This window comes from Bufo gargarizans, chromosome 7, assembly GCF_014858855.1.
Source record: "Bufo gargarizans isolate SCDJY-AF-19 chromosome 7, ASM1485885v1, whole genome shotgun sequence".
NCBI lineage: Eukaryota > Metazoa > Chordata > Amphibia > Anura > Bufonidae > Bufo > Bufo gargarizans.
The window spans coordinates 169,277,227-169,301,930 of NC_058086.1; the positions used below are offsets into that span (position 1 = coordinate 169,277,227).

Below are 24,704 nucleotides of genomic sequence, written 5' to 3' on the forward strand. Positions count from 1 at the left end.
GTGAGTACCTCCCAATCGGTTGACATACCGGACCGCCGAGACATTGTCCATCCGCAGCCTGATGCACGCGTTGGCGATCCCGTTGGAGAAGCTCCTCACTGCAAACCAGCCGGCTAGGAGTTCCAAAGCATTGATGTGGAGGAGGGATTCCTCCTCCGACCAGGCTCCCCCCGTGGAAGCTCCATTGCAATGGGAGCCCCAGCCCTGGAGACTCGCATCCGACTTGATGGTCAGTTCCGGCAGAAATCCGAAGATCGCTCTGCCGTTCCCAGCCTCCAGATTGGCAATCCACCAGCCCAACTCCTCTCGGGCTTCCGAGTCCAGAACCACCGAGTCCGCAAAGGAGGCACCGGTCCGAAGATGGGCGATCTTCAATCGCTGGAGAGCACGGTAGTGCAACGGAGCCGGAAACACTGCCTGGATCGATGAAGCTAACAGCCCGAAGATGCGAGCCAGGAGACGTAACGAGAGGTGGGGAATGGTGAGGGCATGTTTCAACTCCTTGCGAATCATACGCAATTTCTTCATCGGAAGACTGAGGGACTCCTAAAGCGAATCCACCGTGAAGCCCAAGAACTCCATCCGCTGAGATGGGATGAGGCATGACTTCTCCTTGTTGAGGAGGAAACCGAGATCTGACAGCAGGTCCGCTGTCCACTGGAGATGTTCCAACAAACCCACCCTGGACTCGTGCATCAGGAGGATGTCGTCCAGGTAAATGATGAGGCGTACGCCCCGAGTCCTCAACCATGACACGACTGGTCATAGCAGCTTGGTGAACCACCAAGGAGCTGAAGACAGCCCGAATGGGAGACAAGTGAACCACCAGATCTCTCCTCTCCACCAGAACCGGAGCAGATCCCTGGAACAAGTGGCCACTGGGACCATCAGATAAGCATCTCTTAGATCCAGCTTTACCATCCAGTCCCCAGGAACTAACAGGTCCCGAAGGAGGTGGATCCCCTCCACGTTGAAATGACGGTAGCATACCACCGTATTCAGAGCGCGAAAGTTGATGACCGGTCTCATCTGACCCCCTTTTTTCTGGACGAGGAAAATATTGCTGATTACACCCCACTCCGAAGGAGGGGCAAATTCTATCGCCTGTTTTTGCCTGAGAGCATAGCTCCGCGTCCACCAGAGAGCAATCTGGACGTGATAGCGGAAGGGGCGGGGGGCAACGAACCAGGTCTGGGGACCCCGTGAGTTCTATGTGAAAGCCCCTGACCAGGGGCGTAACTAGAAGTGACTGGGCCCCACAGCAAATATTTGTAAGGGCCCCCCTCAGCGCGCTTCGCATCTCCCTCCTCCTGTGTAAACCCCACTCCTTTGGCACAGTGTAGCGGTATACTGTATATTGTGTGGCACAGTGTAGCGGTATACTGTATATTGTGTGGCACAGTGTAGCGGTATACTGTATATTGTGTGGCACAGTGTAGAGGTATATTGTGAGGCACAGTGTAGCGGTATACTGTATATTGTGGGGCACAGTGTAGAGGTATACTGTATATTGTGTGGCACAGTGTAGCGGTATACTGTATATTGTGTGGCACAGTGTAGCGGTATACTGTATATTGTGTGGCACAGTGTAGAGGTATACTGTATATTGTGTGGCACAGTGTAGAGGTATACTGTATATTGTGTGGCACAGTGTAGAGATATACTGTATATTGTGTGGCACAGTGTAGCGGTATACTGTATATTGTGGGGCACAGTGTAGGCTATATGTGCATAACATAAACATACTCCACATGAACACTTACAATTTCTTGGCTTGGCCCTTGGGGATCTCGGACGCCACTTCCACACTTGGCCGGGGTCTCGGCGGAGCTGATGTTGTGTTTTATCCTAATGAGAAAGATTTCATAATAAGGATTTGGAGAAGGGGCAGAGGGATAGCAGAGCAGGGAGAGGCTGGTGCTCCTACTAGGGGGTCATACCATGGGGGAGTAATAAAGCCCACCATAATGCCCACCCAGTTGTAATAATTCTCCTTATAATGTGACAGTGCAAAAATACCCCCTTGTAATGCCCCCAGTTGAGCTAATGTCCCCATAGTGCCCCCATAATGTGCCAGTATAAAATACCCCTATATAGTGCCCCCAGTAAATTCACCCATAGTGCTCCTCTCCCCCTTCCTGCTAGTGCCCCCCATAATGTACCGGTATAAAATGCCCCATATATAGTGCCCCAGTAGATGCCCCTCAGTGTCCGGCCTCTGATAGGCTGCCGGCCTAGTGTCCCCCATAATGCCCCCCAATAATGTGCCAGTAAGTGTCCCCATAGATGCCCCCCATCATGTGCCAGTATCAAGTGCCTCTCCCCCCCCCCACATGTCCCAGTATTATAGTGCCATCTCCCCCCATGTGCCAGTATCAAGTGCCTCTCTCCTTCCCACCCCCCATGTGCCAGTATCATAGTGCCAAACCCCCCCATGTGCCAGTATCAAGTGCCTCTCTCTTCCCCCCCATGTCCCATTATCATAGTGCCATCTCCCCCCCAAAAAAGTGCCAGTATTAAGTGCCTCTCCCCCCCATGTGCCGATATCATAGTGCCAACCCCCCCCCCACATGCCAGTATCAAGTGCCTCTCTCCTCCCCCCCCCATGTCCCAGTATCATAGTGCCATCTCCCCCCCCACCCCCCACAAAAAAAGTGCCAATATCAAGTGCCTCTCTCCCTCCCCCTCCCCATGTGCCAGTATCAGGTTCCTCTCCCCCCCCCCCATGTGCCAGTATCAAGTGCCAACCCCCCCTCTCCCCTCCAGGTGCCAGTATCAGGTGCCTCCCCCCCCCCCCATGTCCCAGTATCATAGTGCCACCCCCCCCCCCCTACAAAAAAAGTGCCAGTATCAAGTGCCTCTCTCCCCCCCCCACATGCCAGTATCAGGTGCCAACCCCTCTCCCCCCCATGTGCCAGTATCAGGTGCCAACCCCCCCTCCCCCCAGGTGCCAGTATCAGGTGCCACTCTCCCTCCCCCCCCATATGCCAGTATCAGGTGCCACTCTCCCTCCCCCCCCATATGCCAGTATCAGGTGCCACGCTCCCTCTCCCCCCCATATGCCAGTATCAGGTGCCAACCCCTCTCCCCCCCCATATGCCAGTATCAGGTGCCAACCCCTCTCCCCCCCATGTGCCAGTATCAGGTGCCTCTTCCCCCCCCCATGTGCCAGTATCAGGTGCCAAACCCCCTCCCCCCCAGGTGCCAGTATCAGGTGCCAACCCCCCTCCCCCCCATGTGCCAGTATCAGGTGCCTCCCGCTCCCCCATGGCAGTAACAGTCGGGTATTAAAAAAGTAATAAACACTTCTACTTACCTCCATGTCAGCGATACGATGCAGCCTCTTCCTGTGTCCCGCCCTGTATGTCCTTATATGGAGTCAGTGCTTGTATTTGAGAAAAGATTCTGCTGGGATTCGAACCCACGACCTTCTGCTTCAGAGGCAAAGCAGCTAACCACTAGACCAGGGGTCCTCAAACTTTTTAAACCGGGGGCCACTTCACTGTTTCTCAGACCATTGGAGGGCCGGACTATATTTTTTAAAGGGGTATTCCCATCTTGGACAATAGGGGAATATCGTTGGGTGCAGGTCCCACGGCTGGGACCCGCACCTATATAGAGAACGGAGCCCCGAAAGTGAATGGGAGTGTACTGCGCATGCACTGCCCATGCTCCCATTCATTTCTATGAGGCTGGCCCATAGAAATGAATGGACGACAGCTGCTTATGCGCAGTGCGCCCTCCTTCACTTTCGGGGCTCTGTTCTCTATATCAGTGTGGGTCCCAGCGGTGGGACCTGCACCTATAGGACAATGGGGGCAGTGTGGACAGTTACCTCTTGCAGGCTTTTCTATGCAGACCAGCTCAGTCCCTGATGGGGTTCTGTTATATCTCCCTATATAACGGGCCAAATTGATACGTTCTAAATCCGAACACTGAAAAGGAAACGCTTATCAAATCTTAGTATTTCTATCAAGGAGACCCCTTTAGGCCCCATGCACACGGCCGTTGTTCACGGAGCCTGGATCCCTCCTGAGAGCAGGAGCGCACGGCGTCACTGGTTGCTATGACGCCGTGCGCTCCCTGCTGCCGCCGCAATACAGTAATACACTGGTATGATCTATACCAGTGTATTACTGTACTGTGCCGGCAGCAGGGAGCGCACGGCGTCATAGCAACCAGTGACGCCGTGCGCTCCTGCTCTCAGGAGGGATCCAGTCCGCGGTTCCACGGGCCGCACACGGCCGTGAACAACGGCCGTGTGCATGGGGCCTAAATCAGTAATCTATTTTACACTTCAGTTGACGTTCTGGTTTGGAATGGCTATATAAGCAGGAAGATCCTTTCCATGGGACAACCATGACACTAAAATAGGATCTTCCTGCTTATATAGCCATTCCAAACCAGAACCCCCACTTACAGGCCTCTGCCCCCCGACGTGGACACTTACCTCTTGCAGTCTTTTCTATGCAGACCAGATCAGTCCCTGACGGGGTTCTCCCTATATAACGGACGGGGTTCTCCCTATATAACGGGCCTGAAAGGAAATGCGTATATAAGTAGGATGCTATTTTATTATCATGGTTGCCCCATGGAAAGAAAACTGGCAGTTGGCTGGATTGGCATGCTCTCAATTGTTTCCCAAAGAGACTTGGATAATGAAATATCAGGCTGCAAGTCTGCATTTCAATAGGTCAGATTCTGCAGACTGGCACCCTGATATTTCGTTATCCAAGTGTCACTCTGACTGACCTGTTGACAGGCAGACTGGCATTTTGTTATCCAAGTCTCTTTGAGTATGAAATGAGAGCATGCCAACCCAGCTAACTGCCCGTTTTTTTTTTCCACTGTCACAGTGGCCACCATTTTGATGTCCCCCACAGACAAGTGGCCGCCATTTTCATGTCCCCCGCATCGGCCCCGCCACCCCCCCCCCATTGTAAAAAATGCCCACCACACACTGTCTCCCCATTGTTAATATTAAAATGTTAAGTGCCACACTGACGCACCCACTGTTGTCCAGGCTGTCCCTGAGGCTTCTTCTCTCTGCTCCGGGCAGTGATATGAGAAGCAGACAGCGGGCGGGCGGCGGCGCTAACTCACTCACTGTAGGTCACGCGCCAGCGTAACCTGCGTCGCCTGAGAGGAGCAGGCGAGTGACGTCAGTGAGCAGTCACGTACCGCCGGAGCAGAGCTGACATCGGAGGGAGGGAGCCAGGGCGCAGGAGGAGGAGAGCAGAGGTGTGCAGGCCCTGAGCATGCTTAAAGGTTAACTGTTAAACAGACCCGGCGGGCCGGATAAGATTCCTCGGCGGGCCGCATGTGGCCCGCGGGCCATAGTTTGAGGACCCCTGCACTAGACCATACCAGCTGCCTTGCGGCTGACTGAAAAAATATGAGACTTCTACTGTTATAGCTGGCTAAGTGTACATCTTTACACATGACAGCTGCTCATATATAGAGATATAGCAGAGCTGAATGTGCTGAGACAGCTGTCATATACAGATATAGCAGGATCTCAGATATATCTCTATATGACAGCTGTTCCAGCACACTCAGCTCTGCTATATCTCTATATATGATAGCTGCCCCAGCAAACCCAGCTCTGCTACATCTATGCATATGACAGCTGCCCAAACACACCCAGCACTGCTATATCTCTATATGACAGCTGTCCAAGCACACTCAGCTCTGCTATATCTCTAGATATGATAGCTGCTCCAGCACACCCAGCTCTGCTACATCTATATATCTCTAAGTATTGCTATACAGTAGATAGATATATAGAGATGTAGCAGAGCTTACTGTGTTTTGGCAGCTGTCATGTGTATAGATGTAGTAGAGCTGGGTTTGCTGGGGCAGCTGTCATATATAGAGATATAATAAAAAATATACTGGAATCGCACTCACCAGAACTTGCGGTCACCCGATATGCAGCAGCCTACCTGGAGTCCAAGATTCATCAGGGCTCCTTCATGATAAGTCCAAAATAAGAGATGGAGGCAGCATGATCGGTAGAAAAGTCCCTTTAATGGGAACCGCCAAGTGAACAAACGTGCAGCAGTTGTGACGTTTCGGCTGCTTCACAGCCTTTATCAAACACAATGTGAAATCTAAAGGTACCTGTTTAAATACATTAAAACACACCCACTCACTCTGGAGTGGCCAATAACACAGTGAAAAGAGATGCTGATGTCATCAAGGATGCGCCCACAGGTGCTCCTACTAAGTGTCTCAATCCTAAATGTCAGATCCATTAACCCACACACCTTCAGGGCACACATATATCACGGCGTGCCCAGGCTCTTGGTGCGCATGTCAGGAGAGAAGGAACAACGTCACCAGCTGCTTCACCCTGAACCAGCTGATCGCAGCGACTCCGCCCCACCTTCTCCCGTCATCACAACACTCCCGCCATGCGCTCCGTTGCCAGGGACGCCTAAGAGTCGTTCCATCACCGCCAATAACCTGCGATCGCTCCACGCCACCACGTCCACAGCGCCAGCGGCCAGAACCTGGATCGGGTCGCACAGTCATACAGACTCGCCAGCATATTCCTTGCGTCCTCTCGCATCATCGGGGGACGTCCGTGCATGAGCAGACAGCGATACCACGCCTCCAGCCGAGACCCGGCCCTGGTGACGTCATAGCTCCGCCCCTCCAACGTCCGACCCGCCCCGTGTTGCCAGAGACGCAACCCAGGTCTAGCCCCAGCTGTGGCGTGCGGTGCGAGACGACCGCACTCATATAAGGGGTGAATGATAGGACCCAATCCTATGTGACATACCGTGCCCTGATCCATGCGGGCCAGGAACAAGTGAAAATGTGCATAAAACAAATAACAATTAAAAAACACTACACAGAGAACCAGTTCAATGGTCACTTAACATTATTACACATTTGATACTGAGAACTCTATATTCATACCGAAAGGTTGCAGGGCTCTCATCTGAAAGATCCACTTAAGTTCCTTCTTACGCAGAATCCGATCCTTGTCCCCCCCACGTTTCAGAGGGCCGACAGAATCAATGATTCTAAAACGGAGTTGGTTGACCGAGTGCCCACGCTCCAGGAAGTGATTCGCCACCGGCTTATCACTCTGGGCCCTACGTATGTTGCTCTTATGTGAGTTGATGCGCTCCCTGGCTTCCATTGTGGTTTCCCCAATGTAAATGAGGCCACACGGGCACGTGATCATGTATATCACGTCCCGTGACCTACATGTGTAGAAATTTTTTATCTTGTAGGGCTTGCCACTATAGGGATGGGCAAAGGTATCTCCCTTAAGCATATTGCCACAGTTACAACACCCAAGGCAGGGAAAACATCCCAACTTCCTTGGTGCCAGATACCTCTGCCCATCCCCATGTGGCTCACCAACCTCGGTCCTCACCAATTTGTCACGCAGGTTGGTCCCTCTCTTATATGCCATCATGGGGAAACCCACAAACTCCTGCACCATCGGTAACCCTTTTTGTAGGATATGCCACTCTTTGCGTATAATCCGCGCTATGTCGCCACTCTTGGCTCCATACGTCGAGACAAACGGAATCCGTTTAGAGTCCCTCTCCTTCATCTTCCCCTGGAGCGTGGACTCCCGGTCAACCTCCCCCACTTTTAGTGAAATCTTCTCCACTAATCGTCGTGGATACCCCCTCTCGAGGAATTTCCTCCCCATCTCCTCCACCCTCCTCCCAAATCGCTCCTCCCCCGATACCACCCGTCTCACCCTCAACATCTGACTCCAGGGTAACGACTCTACCATCCATCGAGGGTGGTTACTCCTGAAATCTAACAGATTGTTTCTGTCTGTTGGTTTGTGGAAGATATCTGTTTCAATACCCTCCTCCCTGATATGTACCATCACATCCAAAAATTGAAGGGACACCGTCGACATTGTCATGGTGAACCCCAACCCGGGCACCCTGGTATTGAGAAACTCAAAGAAGAGCTATTATCGGTGAAGCCCTGGTTGAGGGTATCATCGATAAGGAAGTCAGGGAGTTTCTTCTGATCAAACACCCGGTCACTCCCCTGTTCTATGTGCTTCCCAAAATACATAAAAGCTTGGTTGATCCCCCGGGCCGGCCTATTGTGTCGGGCAGGGGATCCATCTTTAGCAATATAGCTATATTCCTGGATAGGGTGTTGCGGGTCCATGCCACCAGCGCCCCCTCCTATGTCAGGGACACGAGCCACTTTCTGTTGAAGCTCAGAGAGCTGAGCCTACCTGCCGACCCCATTCTTGTCAGTTTCGATGTAGTCTCTCTTTACACCTCCATAGAACACACTTACGGATTGAATGTCGTCGATGTGGCCCTGGCCAGCACCGGGCTCTCCCTGGGCGGCCGTGGGTTTGTCCTCCGCCTCTTGGAGGTGGTCCTAAGGCGGAATTACTTCCGCTTTGGGAGCACCTATTATCAGCAATTGCGTGGAGTGGCCATGGGCTCGAACGTGGCGCCCACGTATGCCAATATGTTTATGGCGGAGGTGGAGGACAGACTCATTTATAAAACGGACTTGTTCGGGAAAGCCCGGTGCTGGTGGCGCTACATCGACGACATCTTTGTGGTGTGGGGGGGTTCCCAATGTGAACTACAGCTCTTCTTTGAGTTTCTCAATACCATGGTGCCCGGGTTGGGCTTTACCATGACAATGTCGACGGTGTCCCTTCAATTTTTGGATGTGATGGTACATATCAGGGAGGAGGGTATTGAAACAGATATCTTCCACAAACCGACAGACAGAAACAATCTGTTAGATTTCAGGAGTAACCACCCTCGACGGATGGTAGAGTCGTTACCCTGGAGTCAGATGTTGAGGGTGAGACGGGTGGTATCGGGGGAGGAGCGATTTGGGAGGAGGGTGGAGGAGATGGGGAGGAAATTCCTCGAGAGGGGGTATCCACGACGATTAGTGGAGAAGATTTCACTAAAAGTGGGGGAGGTTGACCGGGAGTCCACGCTCCAGGGGAAGATGAAGGAGAGGGACTCTAAACGGATTCCGTTTGTCTCGACGTATGGAGCAAAGAGTGGCGACATAGCGCGGATTATACGCAAAGAGTGGCATATCCTACAAAAAGGGTTACCGATGGTGCAGGAGTTTGTGGGTTTCCCCATGATGGCATATAAGAGAGGGACCAACCTGCGTGACAAATTGGTGAGGACCGAGGTTGGTGAGCCACATGGGGATGGGCAGAGGTATCTGGCACCAAGGAAGTTGGGATGTTTTCCCTGCCTTGGGTGTTGTAACTGTGGCAATATGCTTAAGGGAGATACCTTTGCCCATCCCTATAGTGGCAAGCCCTACAAGATAAAAAATTTCTACACATGTAGGTCCCGGGACGTGATATACATGATCACGTGCCCGTGTGGCCTCATTTACATTGGGGAAACCACAATGGAAGCCAGGGAGCGCATCAACTCACATAAGAGCAACATACGTAGGGCCCAGAGTGATAAGCCGGTGGCGAATCACTTCCTGGAGCGTGGGCACTCGGTCAACCAACTCCGTTTTAGAATCATTGATTCTGTCGACCCTCTGAAACGTGGGGGGGACAAGGATCGGATTCTGCGTAAGAAGGAACTTAAGTGGATCTTTGAGATGAGAGCCCTGCAACCTTTCTGTATGAATATAGAGTTCTCAGTATCAAATGTGTAATAATGTTAAGTGACCATTGAACTGGTTCTCTGTGTAGTGTTTTTTAATTGTTATTTGTTTTATGCACATTTTCACTTGTTCCTGGCCCGCATGGATCAGGGCACGGTATGTCACATAGGATTGGGTCCTATCATTCACCCCTTATATGAGTGCGGTCGTCTCGCACCGCACGCCACAGCTGGGGCTAGACCTGGGTTGCGTCTCTGGCAACACGGGGCGGGTCGGACGTTGGAGGGGCGGAGCTATGACGTCACCAGGGCCGGGTCTCGGCTGGAGGCGTGGTATCGCTGTCTGCTCATGCACGGACGTCCCCCGATGGTGCGAGAGGACGCAAGGAATATGCTGGTGAGTCTCTATGACTGTGCGACCCGATCCAGGTTCTGGCCGCTGGCGCTGTGGACGTGGTGGCGTGGAGCGATCGCAGGTAATTGGCGGTGATGGAACGACTCTTAGGCGTCCCTGGCAACGGAGCGCATGGCGGGAGTGTTGTGATGACGGGAGAAGGTGGGGCGGAGTCGCCTGCGATCAGCTGGTTCAGGGTGAAGCAGCTGGTGACGTTGTTCCTTCTCTCCTGACATGCGCACCAAGAGCCTGGGCACGCCGTGATATATGTGTGCCCTGAAGGTGTGTGGGTTAATGGATCTGACATTTAGGATTGAGACACTTAGTAGGAGCACCTGTGGGCGCATCCTTGATGACATCAGCATCTCCTTCACTGTGTTATTGGCCACTCCAGAGTGAGTGGGTGTGTTTTAATGTATTTAAACAGGTACCTTTAGATTTCACATTGTGTTTGATAAAGGCCCCATGCACACGGCCGTGTTTCACAGCCGTGTGCGGGCCGTGGAACCGCGGCCTGGATCCCTCCTGAGAGTACGAGCGCACAGCGTCACTGGTTGCTATGACGCCGTGCGCTCCCTGCTGCCGCCGCAATACAGTAATACACTGGTATAGATCATACCAGTGTATTACTGTACTGTGCCGGCAGCAGGGAGCGCACGGCGTCATAGCAACCAGTGACGCCGTGCGCTCCTGCCCTCAGGAGGGATCCAGGCCGCGGTTCCACGGCCCGCACACGGCTGTGAAACACGGCAGTGTGCATGGGGCCAAAGGCTGTGAAGCAGCCGAAACGTCACAACTGCTGCACGTTTGTTCACTTGGCGGTTCCCATTAAAGGGACTTTTCTACCGATCATGCTGCCTCCATCTCTTTTTTTTGGACATATATAGAGATATAGCAGAGCTGAGTGTGTTGGGGGCAGCTGTCATATGTATAGATGTAGCAGAGCTGGCTGTGTTTTGGCAGCTGTCATGTGTATAGATGTAGTAGAGCTGGGTTTGCTGGGGCAGTTGTCATATATAGAGATATAGTAGAGCTGAGTGTGCTGGTGCAGCTGTCATGTGTATAGATGTAGCAGAGCTGGGTGTGTTTAGGCATCTGTCATGTGTATAGATGTAGTAGAGCTGGGTTTGCTGGGGCAGCTGTCTTATATAGAGATATAGCAGAGCTGAGTGTGCTGGTGCAGCTGTCATGTGTATAGATGTAGCAGAGCTGGGTGTGTTTGGGCATCTGTCATGTGTATAGATGTAGTAGAGCTGGGTTTGCTGGGGCAGCGGTCATATATAGAGATATAGCAGAGCTGATTGTGCTGGGACAGCTGTCATATAGAGATATTACAGTGCTGGGTGTGTTGGGGGCAGCTGTCATGTGTATAGATGTAGCAGAGCTGGCTGTGTTTCGGCAGCTGTCATGTGTATAGATGTAGTAGAGCTGGGTTTGCTGGGGCAGCTGTCATATATAGAGATATAGCAGAGCTGAGTGTGTTGGGGCAGCTGTCATGTGTATAGATGTAGCAGAGCTGGCTGTGTTTCGGTAGCTGTCATGTGTATAGATGTAGTAGAGCTGGGTTTGCTGGGGCAGCTGTCATATATAGAGATATAGCAGAGCTGAGTGTGCAGGGACAGCTGTCATGTGTATAGATGTACAATTAGCCAGCTATAACAGTAGAAGTCTCATATTTTTTCAATGAGTTGTAATGCAGCCTTTATGGCTGTGAGGGTAAATGCTTTGCCACTGATACTCTGCTAGATTGGAGGTTGTGGGTTCGAATCCCAGACCAGGAGACTTTAGCAGACAGTAAAATTAGATCACACTAGCGGCGATATTTAACTAACTTGAAAATAAACTGTCACACACGCTGCTGGGGCGCCGGGCCCCCTTGGCAGCCCGGGCCCCGAAGCAGCTGCTTCCCCGGTAGTTACGCCACTGCCCCTGATCTGGATCTGAGGTGATGAGACTCCAAACATGAGAAAAAAGTTGGAGGTACCATAGAATCCCCCATTTGGGGAAGACTTACCCAAGGGTCTGCGATAGCTGGGGTTGCCTCTGAAGGAGCGAGATCGCCACTGGCCTCCTCTTGTAGTGAAGAAAGGTGAGGGGTTGCGCTGGTCCTGGAAGGGAGGTCGCTGTCCACTGGCACCTCTGCTCGCGCCACGGGCCTGAAAGTTTGCACGGCCGGACAGGCGGCCTCTACTACTGCCGGCCCGATGAGAGACCCGTCCGTGGAATACCCTGCGCATAGAGGCCTGTGCTTTGTCAAGCGCGGTAAAGGTACCCACGAATCGGCCCATAGAGGCCTGGGCGTCCTTCTGACAAATCGCTGAGTAAATAGCCTAAACTACGCAGTAGGAGCGCCTGAGCAGAGGGAACCGGAAGCCAGACAAAAAGCCAGCGGTAAAAACGACACCAAAATGGCCAGCGAGATCTCGCGGCCGGCAGAGCTACTGAAGGCGCTCACAGGAATGGCGCCGCAGAAGCGAGGGGAAGAAGGCCTCGCCCCCGAACGCTGGGGGAGCGCAGGGACCGAGCAGGTAAAGCGGAGGTAACACCGCATGTGTCGTCGTCCCCCCCCCCCCCCCCCACTTTCTGCTGCGAATCGGGAACAACGCAGCAGAAAGTAATATGGAACGCAGGGAAGCGCTATATAGAAATACTAAACTCAAAGGGGAATAGAACAACCTGTAAAGACAATAAGAGGGCAGAAGCCCCCAAGGGAGCGCTGCTAGTAAGGGTTAATCACCCTAGGTTGGAGCAGCGCACAGGATAAACATAAACACAAACCATATAGAACACACAACAGAACTATAGGTGTACTTAGCTGTTGGCAGCAGCAAAGAAAGAGGAAGTCCCAGAGGAAGAGCGGCCTATTATAGGGGCCATAGGGGAGGGACCTTGGTTACTATGGTTATTTCCTGTATGTAAATTTTTTCTCTTATCTGCTATTGGTGGACAGTAAAGAAGGAGAAAGCAATATGAGCCTCCGTGTCTTGCTGTAAAACTCAGGATCAGTACAGGATAAGTAATGTATGTACACAGTGACTGCACCAGCAGAATAGTGAGTGCTGCTCTGGAGTATAATACAGGATGTAACTCAGGATCAGTACAGGATGAGTAATGTATGTACACAGTGACTCCACCAGCAGAATAGTGAGTGCAGCTCTGGAGTATAATACAGGATGTAACTCAGGATCAGTACAGGATAAGTAATGTATGTACACGGTGACTGCACCAGCAGAATAGTGAGTGCAGCTCTGGAGTATAATACAGGATGTAACTCAGGATCAGTACAGGATAAGTAATGTATGTACACAGTGACTGCACCAGCAGAATAGTGAGTGCAGCTCTGGAGTATAATACAGGATGTAACTCAGGATCAGTACAGGATAAGTAATGTATGTACACAGTGACTGCACCAGCAGAATAGTGAGTGCAGCTCTGGAGTATAATACAGGATGTAACTCAGGATCAGTACAGGATAAGTAATGTATGTACACAGTGACTCCACCAGCAGAATAGTGAGTGCAGCTCTGGAGTATAATACAGGATGTAACTCCGGATCAGTACAGGATAAGTAATGTATGTACACAGTGACTCCACCAGCAGAATAGTGAGTGCAGCTCTGGAGTATAATACAGGATGTAACTCAGGATCAGTACAGGATAAGTAATGTATGTACACAGTGACTCCACCAGCAGAATAGTGAGTGCAGCTCTGGAGTATAATACAGGATGTAACTCAGGATCAGTACAGGATAAGTAATGTATGTACACAGTGACTGCACCAGCAGAATAGTGAGTGCAGCTCTGGAGTATAATACAGGATGTAACTCAGGGTCAGTACAGGATAAGTAATGTATGTACACAGTGACTGCACCAGCAGAATAGTGAGTGCAGCTCTGGAGTATAATACAGGATGTAACTCAGGATCAGTACAGGATATGTAATTAGTTATAATTACCGGGGTTTAGCTCTTCAGATTTGGGACAATCTTCCCCCTGAGATTCATCGTCCTTCAGGTCTATTACACTGGTTTGACCATCTGTTTGTTGGAGCTCAGAACCTAAAGAGGAGGTGATTGGATCGCGATTAGTAGTTTAGCTTTTTGTGGTCGGGTCTCATTCAGCCGTCATTCTCCTGATCAGAATGCAGTAAATGGTGAAGGAACTACAAGGAAATCATTGGATCAGATATGATGGGGGATCCATCTATTACATCTATGGCTGACTTAGGCCGCATCCACACAACAGTATCCATTTTGTGGTCCGCAAAGTGTGGATCTGCAAAATACGGATACCGTCTCAGAGCCCTCCACATTATTTTGTGGACCCATTGACTTCAATAATAGAATAGGACATGTTCTATTGTTTTCAGAACGGACATACAGATGCGGACAGCACGTGGATGTTACAGAGCCACAGTCTGCGGCCCCAGTCCTGCTAGACAGAAACACAGCTGATTATGTCATCAGTGTTTCATTTCTGACCAAAGCGCCGCACAGCGCTGGATTAACGCACCTATTCCTGCTTTCCGGCAGGACCGGTAGGGTCCCCGGCTGTCAGTGACAGTGGTGGACCCAAGGAGAAGACAGAATAGGTCTATTACAGTGTGACGAATATCGCACCTCGCTGCCGCCGGACGTCAACTACGTAGAGCCAGCGAGATACGGTATGGTCACTGGTTACCACAGCGTGACGTTACGCCGCCCCTGAGGAGCAGGTAAGGTCAGTCACCGGGGACGACGGCGGACAGGATAAACTCAAGACACCTCCTCCTAACCTCCCCCGCCGAGATCGCCTGTAAGATGAATATACACCCCGTCCTTGTTGAACAGATGAACTTGAGGACTTCCACATACAGGATGCTTTTTTTTATGATTAAATAAGAGCTCGATACGTTTCGGGGATTATATAAAAGTCCCCTTCATCAGGAGCATATAGACAAACATAACAAGATACAAACAGTTATATAGAGGGAGGTCTACCTCGTTTGTTAGAGGAGTTCCATGTGGTGTTTCTCCTGGTCACATGACCATTAAGGCCGGAAACAGGAAGGTTTCAAATATTAAGATAATCTAATGAAAAAATGGGTAATAGGTGGATAAATAACTAATCATCCTGTTATTGAGGAGGAAAGTAAGGGAAATATATGATAAAGTACGAGGAGTACACACTAGGACCAAGTATTAATGAATTGAAAGAAAAAATCGTGGTGCGTTCCAGCCTGGAACGCACCGCCGCCGGGTAATCTGCTTATTCGCGGTGAGTTCCACCCTGGAACGCACTGCGATGTATGGACTTCCTGTAAGGGGGAGTGGCTGTGGCCGCTAGGTTGGCCGGATATTTTTCTGGTTTGCGATGCGCTCCAGCCTGGATCGCATCGCGATGTATGGGGGAGTAGTTGTGGTGCGCGCCTCATTAGGAATAGAGGGTGGAGGCGGCGCACACTAGAGTTGGAGTGAGCTCTCACGCCGCCGGATAGGAAGGGAGTAAGTCCACCCCCTGTCTGCTACTCACGCCTGTCCCTACCTACTTGCCCTTTCCTGTCCTAGGTAATGGAGCGCAACTGGGCGGCGGTCCCTGACCTCAATAAGTGCGGTAGAGACATGGAGGACAGAGACAGAATAGCGGGCGGAGCGGTGACACCGTAAAAGACCAAGCTAGGCCAAGAGGGTACGGGCGGCTAGCAAGCCGGGGGTTACTACACTGAGGTCGAGTCAACACGGAGGAACAACAAGACGAGTCCGTATACAAGCCAAAGGGTCAAAAACCAGGAGGTAGCGTCAGTACACAGGAATGAACAAGAACAGGTCAGGTCACAAGCCGAAGGTCAAGCCAAGAGGTCACATCAGGAACTAGGAGCAAGCAGTAGCGGGTCAAAAACAGGCACCGGTCAAAATCCAGATAGCGCAGGCAACACAATAGCAAATAGCCTAGGACAATTAGGTCTCTTTCACACGGGCGTTGCAGGAAAATGTGCGGGTGCGTTGCGGGAACACGCACGATTTTTCAGCGCGAGTGCAAAACATTGTAATGCGTTTTGCACTCGCGTGAGAAAAATCGTGCGTGTTTGGTACCCAACCCCGAACTTTTTCACAGACGTTCAGGTCTGGGATCGGTGTTCTGTAAATTGTATTATTTTCCCTTATAACATGGTTATAAGGGAAAATAATAGCATTCTGAATACAGACTGCATAGTACAATAGGGCTGGAGGGGTAAGAAAATAAAAATGTAACTTGCCTTAGTCCACTTGATCGCGCTGCCCGGCATCTCCTTCTGTCTCCTTTGCTGAACAGGACCTGTGGTGACGTCACTCCGGTCATCACATGATCCATCACCATGGTAAAAGATCATGTGATAGAACATGTGATGACCGAAGTGATGTTACCACAGGTCCTGTTCCTGCAATGAATGCTCACCACAGGTCCTGTTCAGCAAAGGAGACAGAAGGAGATGCCGGGCTGTGCGATCAAGTGGACTAAGGTGAGTTAAATTTTTTTATATTTTTTTTTTAACCCCTCCAACGCTATTTAACTATGCATTCTATATTCAGAATGCTATTATTTTCCCTTATAACCATGTTATAAGGGAAAATAATAATGATCGGGTCTCCATCCTGATCGTCTCCTAGCAACCGTGCGTGAAAATCGCACCGCATCCGCACTTGCTTGCGGATGCTTGCGATTTTTACGCAACCCCATTCACTTCTATGGGGCCTGAGTTCCGTGAAAAACGCACAAAGAGGAGCATGCGCGATTTTTACGCAATGCACAAGTGATGCGTGAAAATCACCGCTCATGTGAACAGCCCCATAGAAATTAATGGGTTGGTATTCAGTGCGGGTGCAATGCGTTCAACTCACGCATCGCATCCGCGCTTAATACTCGCCCGTGTGAAAGGGGCCTTAAACACAGGCAACCTGTGGCCATCAGGTTGCCTGTTTATATACTGAAGGGCAGGGGTCATGTGACGTGGCCTGCGCCACATGACCTCCCACCATGTCTGTAGCCGAGCGCCGAGTGCCCAGCTCGGCGCTCAGCCCCTTGACCATTACCATGGGAACGGGGGACGCCGGCCGCACAGAGAGGAAGCGCTCCGCCCCCCGTTAACCCAGCAACCAAGACGCTGAGCGGCTCCCCGCTCGGCGCTACAACAGGACGCGGCGTGCATGTCTGCCGCCGTGTCACACCAGGGTGCTGGCGGCGTAGGAGAGGAGAAGCACATCGCCGGCGTCCTGTGACATGAGCGTTCCATACTGGGACGCATCGGGGCTTCCTTACCTAGGAGAGAAATGGCTAAATAGAAATAAATTTATGAAAGTGACAGTAAAACATAAAATAATATGCCGAGTATATATATAAAGAAACATTGTGAAACTGCTCAGTAACAATGGACTTTGGATATATCCGAATGTCCACAGATCCATTGATCTAATGCTAATTGCATATAAATGATATATGATATAACTTAGTAAAGAAACCTATTTACATGTAGGAGGTACAAAGTATTTATAGGACTCTTACTAATCAATAAATATTCTCGTGATTATACAGCCAATATATAATAGTCATCACATTAATAATAAATTATCTTTCTTACTACTAGTAAAATAAAATTAATGATGAATGGATATTAGAATAAATAAATAAATACACTTATATCAGACCTGGCTCACTTCTGTGCCAAACTTAACTCTCATAAAATATCATGTCTAATAAATTATAAAATGATCCAATGGTAAAATGATCGAAAAGATCATAGGGGGTTGAGCCCGACTTATTCATGAGATCTATAATGAATACCAAAAGAGGCTAGGTGTAATTAGCGCTTCCGATGATTATGGTGCATATGTTCAGCAAAGAAGACATACAGTATATGTATGGTATTATTCGGGTGAGTCTATTAAGTTGATATAATCTATAATCGGAAGCAATAAAAGTAAAAATAGAGAAAATATAAAAATATGAAAATATATAGATAATAACAGCTGTATAGCAATAAACATGTTTGTACAAATTCTTGCTTATTAGGTCCCTGTTTATGTCAAGGAAGTGGAAGCATTAGGGATTCAATAATTACAGTACTCAAGAGCCTCGTTAAGCCCAAAGGGGGCCAAGGTGTTGAAGCGAAATATCCAAAACATTTCTTTCTTGCATAATTGGGCATATAAGTAAGGGATCCAATCTATTGGTGTTAGTAGCAGCTTACTCGGGTTGTGTGTTTAATGGAAAAATATTTTTATACGCTGTGTTTCAAATAGCCGAGATTGATATTCCAACGGTGCTGGTTCAGTCTCTCTCTGAGTGTTTGTCTGGGTTAAGCAAACAGGGTTGAGCAGAACAAAAGGGACAGTTTACCAGGTATATGAGTCCTTTGGGTTGTGATGAGTTCTTAGCTGTAGTCACATGGGAAGCAGTGATGTCAGCAGGTCCCTCTAAACACATGGCACGATGTGACCTCCCTTCAGAGAAAAGAAGCGCCCGCTTGCTGGCACAAGCCTTTTGACCTGTAGCCGGCCCCTCCCCTCCTAGCCTTCGGGAGGGGTCCACTCCCCCTCTGCTGTGGCTGGCAGCAAATGAGCCACAAAACCGATTAGGGCTCATGGCTCCAGACCAGAATGTCGCAGGGAGGTGGTTCTGGGACCAATGGATTTCTGGCTACCAGTAGAGTCCAAGCATGGTACCGTCAGTTGGTTTCTGTGGGGAGATATGTATATCTCCCCTCCTGGGCATCCCACCACCAAACTATGACCATGGGCCTGTTCATCGTGGCCACAGGGACACAAATATGTATCTGGTTTATGTCTTTGATGGACAGGCGATTCATAATTCCTTATGAATCGCTGGTTCCAATATGTTTGATAATCTGATTGAAGCGGTGAATAGCTTAGACTCCCTGCAGAGAGGGTTTTCCTGTTCCATTAGATGGGTTCCTGGCTGGCTGGAGTAGAGGTGTAAGATGCAAGCAAAGGTGGCCTTCTAGAAGTTCTCTGCCATTTGGCTGGGCTTTGAAGCAGGGCCCCCCTGTGGAGTTTACTACATTTGCTATCTGACAGCAGATGGCTGGTGTGGCAAAATGGCTGAAATTAAATAACAATCCATATTCCTCACATACAGCTTTTGCCTTCTCCTCATATTGGTTCATGGCATGTAATGAGCACTATGCAGTGAATAGAGGAAGCGACTATGCTTGTGATCATCGGGTGTCTCAGGGGCAGAGAAGAGCTGCAGGGTCTTAGCAGACCCTGATCACCTCTGTTTTGTACAAAGCTCCCATAGAGGGCTGTTTTCACTTGTAAGTGGGGGAAATAGTACAAAATACAAAAAAAAAAAGTGTTAGTATTTTGTCCCCCCAGAGAACTTTCAATGGCTTCTTGGGGGACATATTATGTGGCAAAAATCCATTAAAATATAAAAAGATTAAAAAATAAATAAAGAGCACAATATAAAGAAAAATTGTAGAAATAACAAAAAAAAAAAAAGTGTTAGTGTCCCTAGATGTCTTTCAATGACCTCTTGGGGGACATATTATGTTTCAAAAATATACTAAAAGAATGATAAAAAATAAAACACATATAAAAGAAAAAAAATGGCAACCAAAACTGTCGCCATTATCGCCTGATTCACATGAAACTATACACATAAAATATCCAAACCTCACAATATAGGGAACTCATTTTAATAATTTATTTTGGTTTCGGTTTGCATATTTAAAGAATAAGGAACTATAGTTTGAAATAACTTTTTAAAACCCTTTGCACAGCTTTAAAAAAAACTTTAAAAAAATGCCCGATGTGTAAGGTAAAAAAAAAAAAATGCAAAAATGTATTTGTTAGTCCAACAAGCGTGCGCAAATATCACGAGAAAGTGTCCGGTCAGTAAGGCTTTTTCAGACCTGTATAATCGAGCCTCCGACCAGCCGATAAATGTGCAATTTCTCGTTTGTCAGCTGATTTGAATCTTTCAAGTGTGGAGCCGTCTCCGAAAACCTGGACAATCCCATTAAGTGCAGCATTGCTGTTTTTCAAAAGTGATTAGTTATAATTACCTTCCAAATCTTCATAATTGGGACAATCAGCCTCATTAGATTTATCATCCTTGAGGGTAGTCACACTGACTGGAGCTTCTGGATCGGAGGACCCTGCAGGGTGGAGCTCAGAACCTGAGGAGGAATCGATAGAAGTAATCAGAATGCGTCTGGAAATCTCACATGTTACAATGTATCAGCGCAGGTAAAATGTATTGTTATGGAGTCCAGCCTGTTTAGGATCATCCTGTGAGAAGTATTACTGGATATAATTATAAATCTTTCTACTCGCTAACAGCAAGCAGAGATCTTGAGTTCTAATGGTTTCCAAATCCCAAACTATACTTACAAATCGTTATGCATGAGACCAAATGAAAGAAGAAACATTCCTTAGGCTAGGGCTTCACAACATGTTTCACGTGACAAAAAGGGATCATGCACACGACCGTATGTATTTTGCGGTCCGCAAAAAATGGATCCGCAAAAAATACAGATGACGTCCGTTTGAAATCCGTATTTTGCAAAACGGAACAGCTGGCCCCTAATAGAACAGCACTATCCTTGTCCATAATGCGGACAATAGTAGGACATGTTCTATTTTTTTTTTTGCAGAACGGAAATACGGACATACAGAAATGGAATGCACACAAAGTAACTTCCATTTTTTTGTGGACCCATTGAAATGAATCGTTTCGCAAACGGTCCGCAAAAAAAACGGAACGGACACGGAAAGAAAATACATTTGTGTGCATGAGCCCAAAGGGTGCAACTACATTGCGACATGTCGCAGAAAAGTCACACAACATTTTTTTATAATGATAGTCAATGGTGTCGCACTGCGATATGTGATATTGGTGATATGACAGTCGCACAGGCATTTTTGCAACGGTCGTGTGGCAGTTGCAGCAGTCGATACCATAGACTATCCTTATAAAAAATGTGGCATGACTTTTCTGTGACACACGTCGCCGTGTAGCCCTAGCCTAATAGTATACAAGTACCTGATTCATCCATGTCTGTAGCCACAGGAGGCAGACCACTATTATGTGCTATGCTGAGAGTTGTAGTTTCTTATGACTTGGGCTTGGACTCCGATACAGATAGGTAGTTTGTGGCAGCTTCTTTTGGAGACTAGACCCTGACACAATGTAACGCTTCCCGGTCACTTGCAGTGTGAGGCTTGCACCATCCTTGTGCAATAATGTCAGCAGGAGGAAGCGCAATAGCAATTACTTAACTAACTATTGCACTTACTAGAAGCGAGGAGGAATGATCGCACCTGATAATAAATGGTATTACGCCTTAGGCTAGGTCTACCCGACGACATTTGTCACACAAATGTCGCGCGACAATTTTTATAATAGTAGTCTATAGTGACATGTGAAATGCTGCGACTGCGACACGACAGTCGCAAAAAACCCATTCAAGATGGATTTTTCTGTGACTGTCGCGTCGCATGTCGCAGTGCGACACCATAGACTACCATTATAAAAATTGTTGCGTGACATTAAAGGGAACCTGTCACCAGGATTTTGGGTATAGAGCTGAGGACATGGGTTGCTAGATGGCCGCTAGCACACCCGCAATACCCAGTCCCCATAGCTCTGTGTGCTTTTATTCTGTAAAAAAACCGATTTGATACATATGCAAATTAACATAAAAGAGTCATATCTTGCTTGTGTGACCGGAGAAGAGTCATATTTTCAAGCTCTGACTCATCTCAGGTTAATTTGCATATGTATCAAATCGTTTTTTATACACAATAAAAGCACACAGAGCTATGGGGACTGGGTATTGCGCATGTGCTAGCAGCCATCTAGCAACCCATGTCCTCAGCTCTATACCCAAAATCCAGGTGACAGGTTCCCTTTAATGTTGCAGTGTAGTTGTGCCCTATGTGTCGCGCAACTTATTGTCCCGCGACACATGTCGTCGTGTAGACCTAGCCTTAGGGTTCCCATGTTGGCCCTGCCTCTACAATTTCTCAGTAAGCCCCGAAACATTAGATAATCACTAGTCATATCATTTTAGCTGCCACAATAGCGCTGGCAAAGTTTCAGGTGCATTCAAATTGCAACAAATGTATCCGTCTCACAATAACAGATCATCCCAATGTTTAATGGACCGGATTCCTGGGACCATTCAATGTTCTCGCCCTAAAATAGTTATTCTGTAGTAAATGCCTTGGTTCAGTGTTTCACTTTCACTGGCTGCAGGTGTGAAGAGCGGAGATTCTATCGAATAGTTATTATGAATGTTTCCCCAATGGGGAATCCTGTTCTCTGGCTTCCAAAGAACTGAAGTTATATAGATATGTTCTACTACACATTACTATAACGTCTTTTATCAGTCATACTTTAAGCCGGGGACATACAACGATCACTGGGCTCCACAGGGAGAGTTTAGATTTTTTTTTAATTTGTAGAGGAAACATTTAATAAAAAAGTGTTTACAACTTTACACAAGTTTTATTTCAGAAATTGAATTTGCTGCTTTAAAAATATGGCGCGCATTCTGAAGACCTTATTTCTCAATGTACACTCATTGTCAGAAAAAAATCCCACCAAGAAGGAGTAAGGCTCCATTCACACGTCCGCAATTTTGTTCCGCAATTTGCGGAACAGAATTGCGGACCCATTCATTTCTATGGGGCTTCACGATGTGAGGCCCGGCTCCACAATTGCGGACAAAAGTAGGCATATTCTATTAGTTCCGGCGATGTGCGGTCCGCAAAATTCGGAACGCACATAGCCGATGTCCATGTTTTGCGGATCCCCGGATCCGTGGATCCACAAAACACACAAACGACGTGTGAATGGACCCTTAGAATGAGTTTTTCTGTGTGAATGTAATGATGATAAATGTGATTACAGTATTAGAGGAAAGGAGAAGTGTATTGGGGAAATCTGTACAATGGAAAAGAGGCTCTAGGACCCTGTTGGGCAGCCTCTAGCCTGGACACAAGATGAGATACGGCCTCTAGCCTGGACACAAGATGAGATACGGCCTCTAGCCTGGACACAAGATGAGATACGGCCTCTAGCCTGGACACAAGATGAGATACGGCCTCTAGCCTGGACACAAGATGAGATGCAGCCTCTAGCCTGGATACAAGATGAGATACAGCCTCTAGCCTGGACACAAGATGAGATACGGCCTCTAGCCTGGACACAAGATGAGATACGGCCTCTAGCCTGGACACAAGATGAGATACGGCCTCTAGCCTGGATACAAGATGAGATACAGTCTCTAGCCTGGATACAAGATGAGATACAGCCTCTAGCCTGGACACAAGATGAGATACGGCCTCTAGCCTGGATACAAAATGAGATACAGCCTCTAGCCTGGATACAAAATGAGATACAGCCTCTAGCCTGGACACAAGATGAGATACGGCCTCTAGCCTGGATACAAGATGAGATAACGGCCTCTAGCCTGGACACAAGATGAGATACAGCCTCTAGCCTAGATACAAGATGAGATACGGCCTCTAGCCTGGACACAAGATGAGATACAGCCTCTAGCCTGGATACAATATGAGATACAGCCTCTAGCTTGGATACAAGATAAGATACGGCCTCTAGCCTGGAACCAAGATGAGATACGGCCTCTAGCCTGGATACAAGATTTGATAACGGCCTCTAGCTTGGATACAAGATGAGATACGGCCTCTAGCCTGGAACCAAGATGAGATACGGCCTCTAGCCTAGATACAAGATTTGATAACGGCCTCTAGCTTGGATACAAGATGAGATACGACCTCTAGCCTGGATACAAGATAAGATAACGGCCTCTAGCTTGGATACAAGATGAGATACGGCCTCTAGCCTGGAACCAAGATGAGATACGGCCTCTAGCCTGGATACAAGATAAGATAACGGCCTCTAGCCTGGTTACAAGATGAGATACGGCCTCTAGCCTGGATATAAGATGAGATACAGCCTCTAGCATGGATACAAGATGAGATACGGCCTCTAGCCTGGATACAAGATGAGATACGGCCTCTAGCCTGGATACAAGATGAGATACGGCCTCTAGCCTGGATACAAGATGAGATACGGCCTCTAGCCTGGATACAAGATGAGATACGGCCTCTTGCCTGGATACAAGATGAGATACGGCCTCTAGCCTGGATACAAGATAAGATAACGGCCTCTAGCCTGGTTACAAGATGAGATACAGCCTCTAGCCTGGATATAAGATGAGATACAGCCTCTAGCATGGATACAAGATGAGATTCGGCCTCTAGCCTGGATACAAGATGAGATACGGCCTCTAGCCTGGATACAAGATGAGATACGGCCTCTAGCCTGGATACAAGATGAGATACGGCCTCTAGCCTGGATACAAGATGAGATACGGCCTCTAGCCTGGATACAAGATGAGATACGGCCTCTAGCCTGGATACAAGATGCGATATGGCCTCTAGCCTGGTTACAAGATGAGATACGGCCTCTAGCCTGGATATAAGATGAGATACAGCCTCTAGCATGGATACAAGATGAGATTCGGCCTCTAGCCTGGATACAAGATGAGATACGGCCTCTAGCCTGGATACAAGATGAGATACGGCCTCTAGCCTGGATACAAGATGAGATATGGCCTCTAGCCTGGATACAAGATGAGATACGGCCTCTAGCCTGGATACAAGATGAGATACGGCCTCTAGCCTGGATACAAGAT

The 24,704-nt window shown here is 48.6% G+C and overlaps 1 protein-coding gene across 5 annotated transcripts in view; it reads right to left on the reverse strand.

Annotated features, from left to right (window-relative positions):
- The window catches only part of LOC122943408 (protein SSUH2 homolog), a 35,245-nt gene extending 14,089 nt beyond the window's left edge, over positions 1-21,156 (reverse strand). For 2 of the 5 annotated variants that reach the window (XM_044301117.1, XM_044301116.1), the window contains exons 1-4: positions 21,023-21,156; positions 20,043-20,156; positions 13,957-14,058; positions 4,451-4,537 (exon numbers count right to left, since the gene is read on the reverse strand). In XM_044301117.1, coding sequence (XP_044157052.1) covers positions 4,451-4,537; positions 13,957-14,058; positions 20,043-20,156; positions 21,023-21,035 — 316 coding nt within the window. In that variant the 5' untranslated portion in view covers positions 21,036-21,156. The remainder of the gene's footprint in view (positions 1-4,450; positions 4,538-13,956; positions 14,059-20,042; positions 20,157-21,022) is intronic. The other 3 variants (XM_044301119.1, XM_044301118.1, XM_044301120.1) reach the window with 3 other exon arrangements.
- Between the last annotated feature and the right edge of the window lie 3,548 nt (positions 21,157-24,704).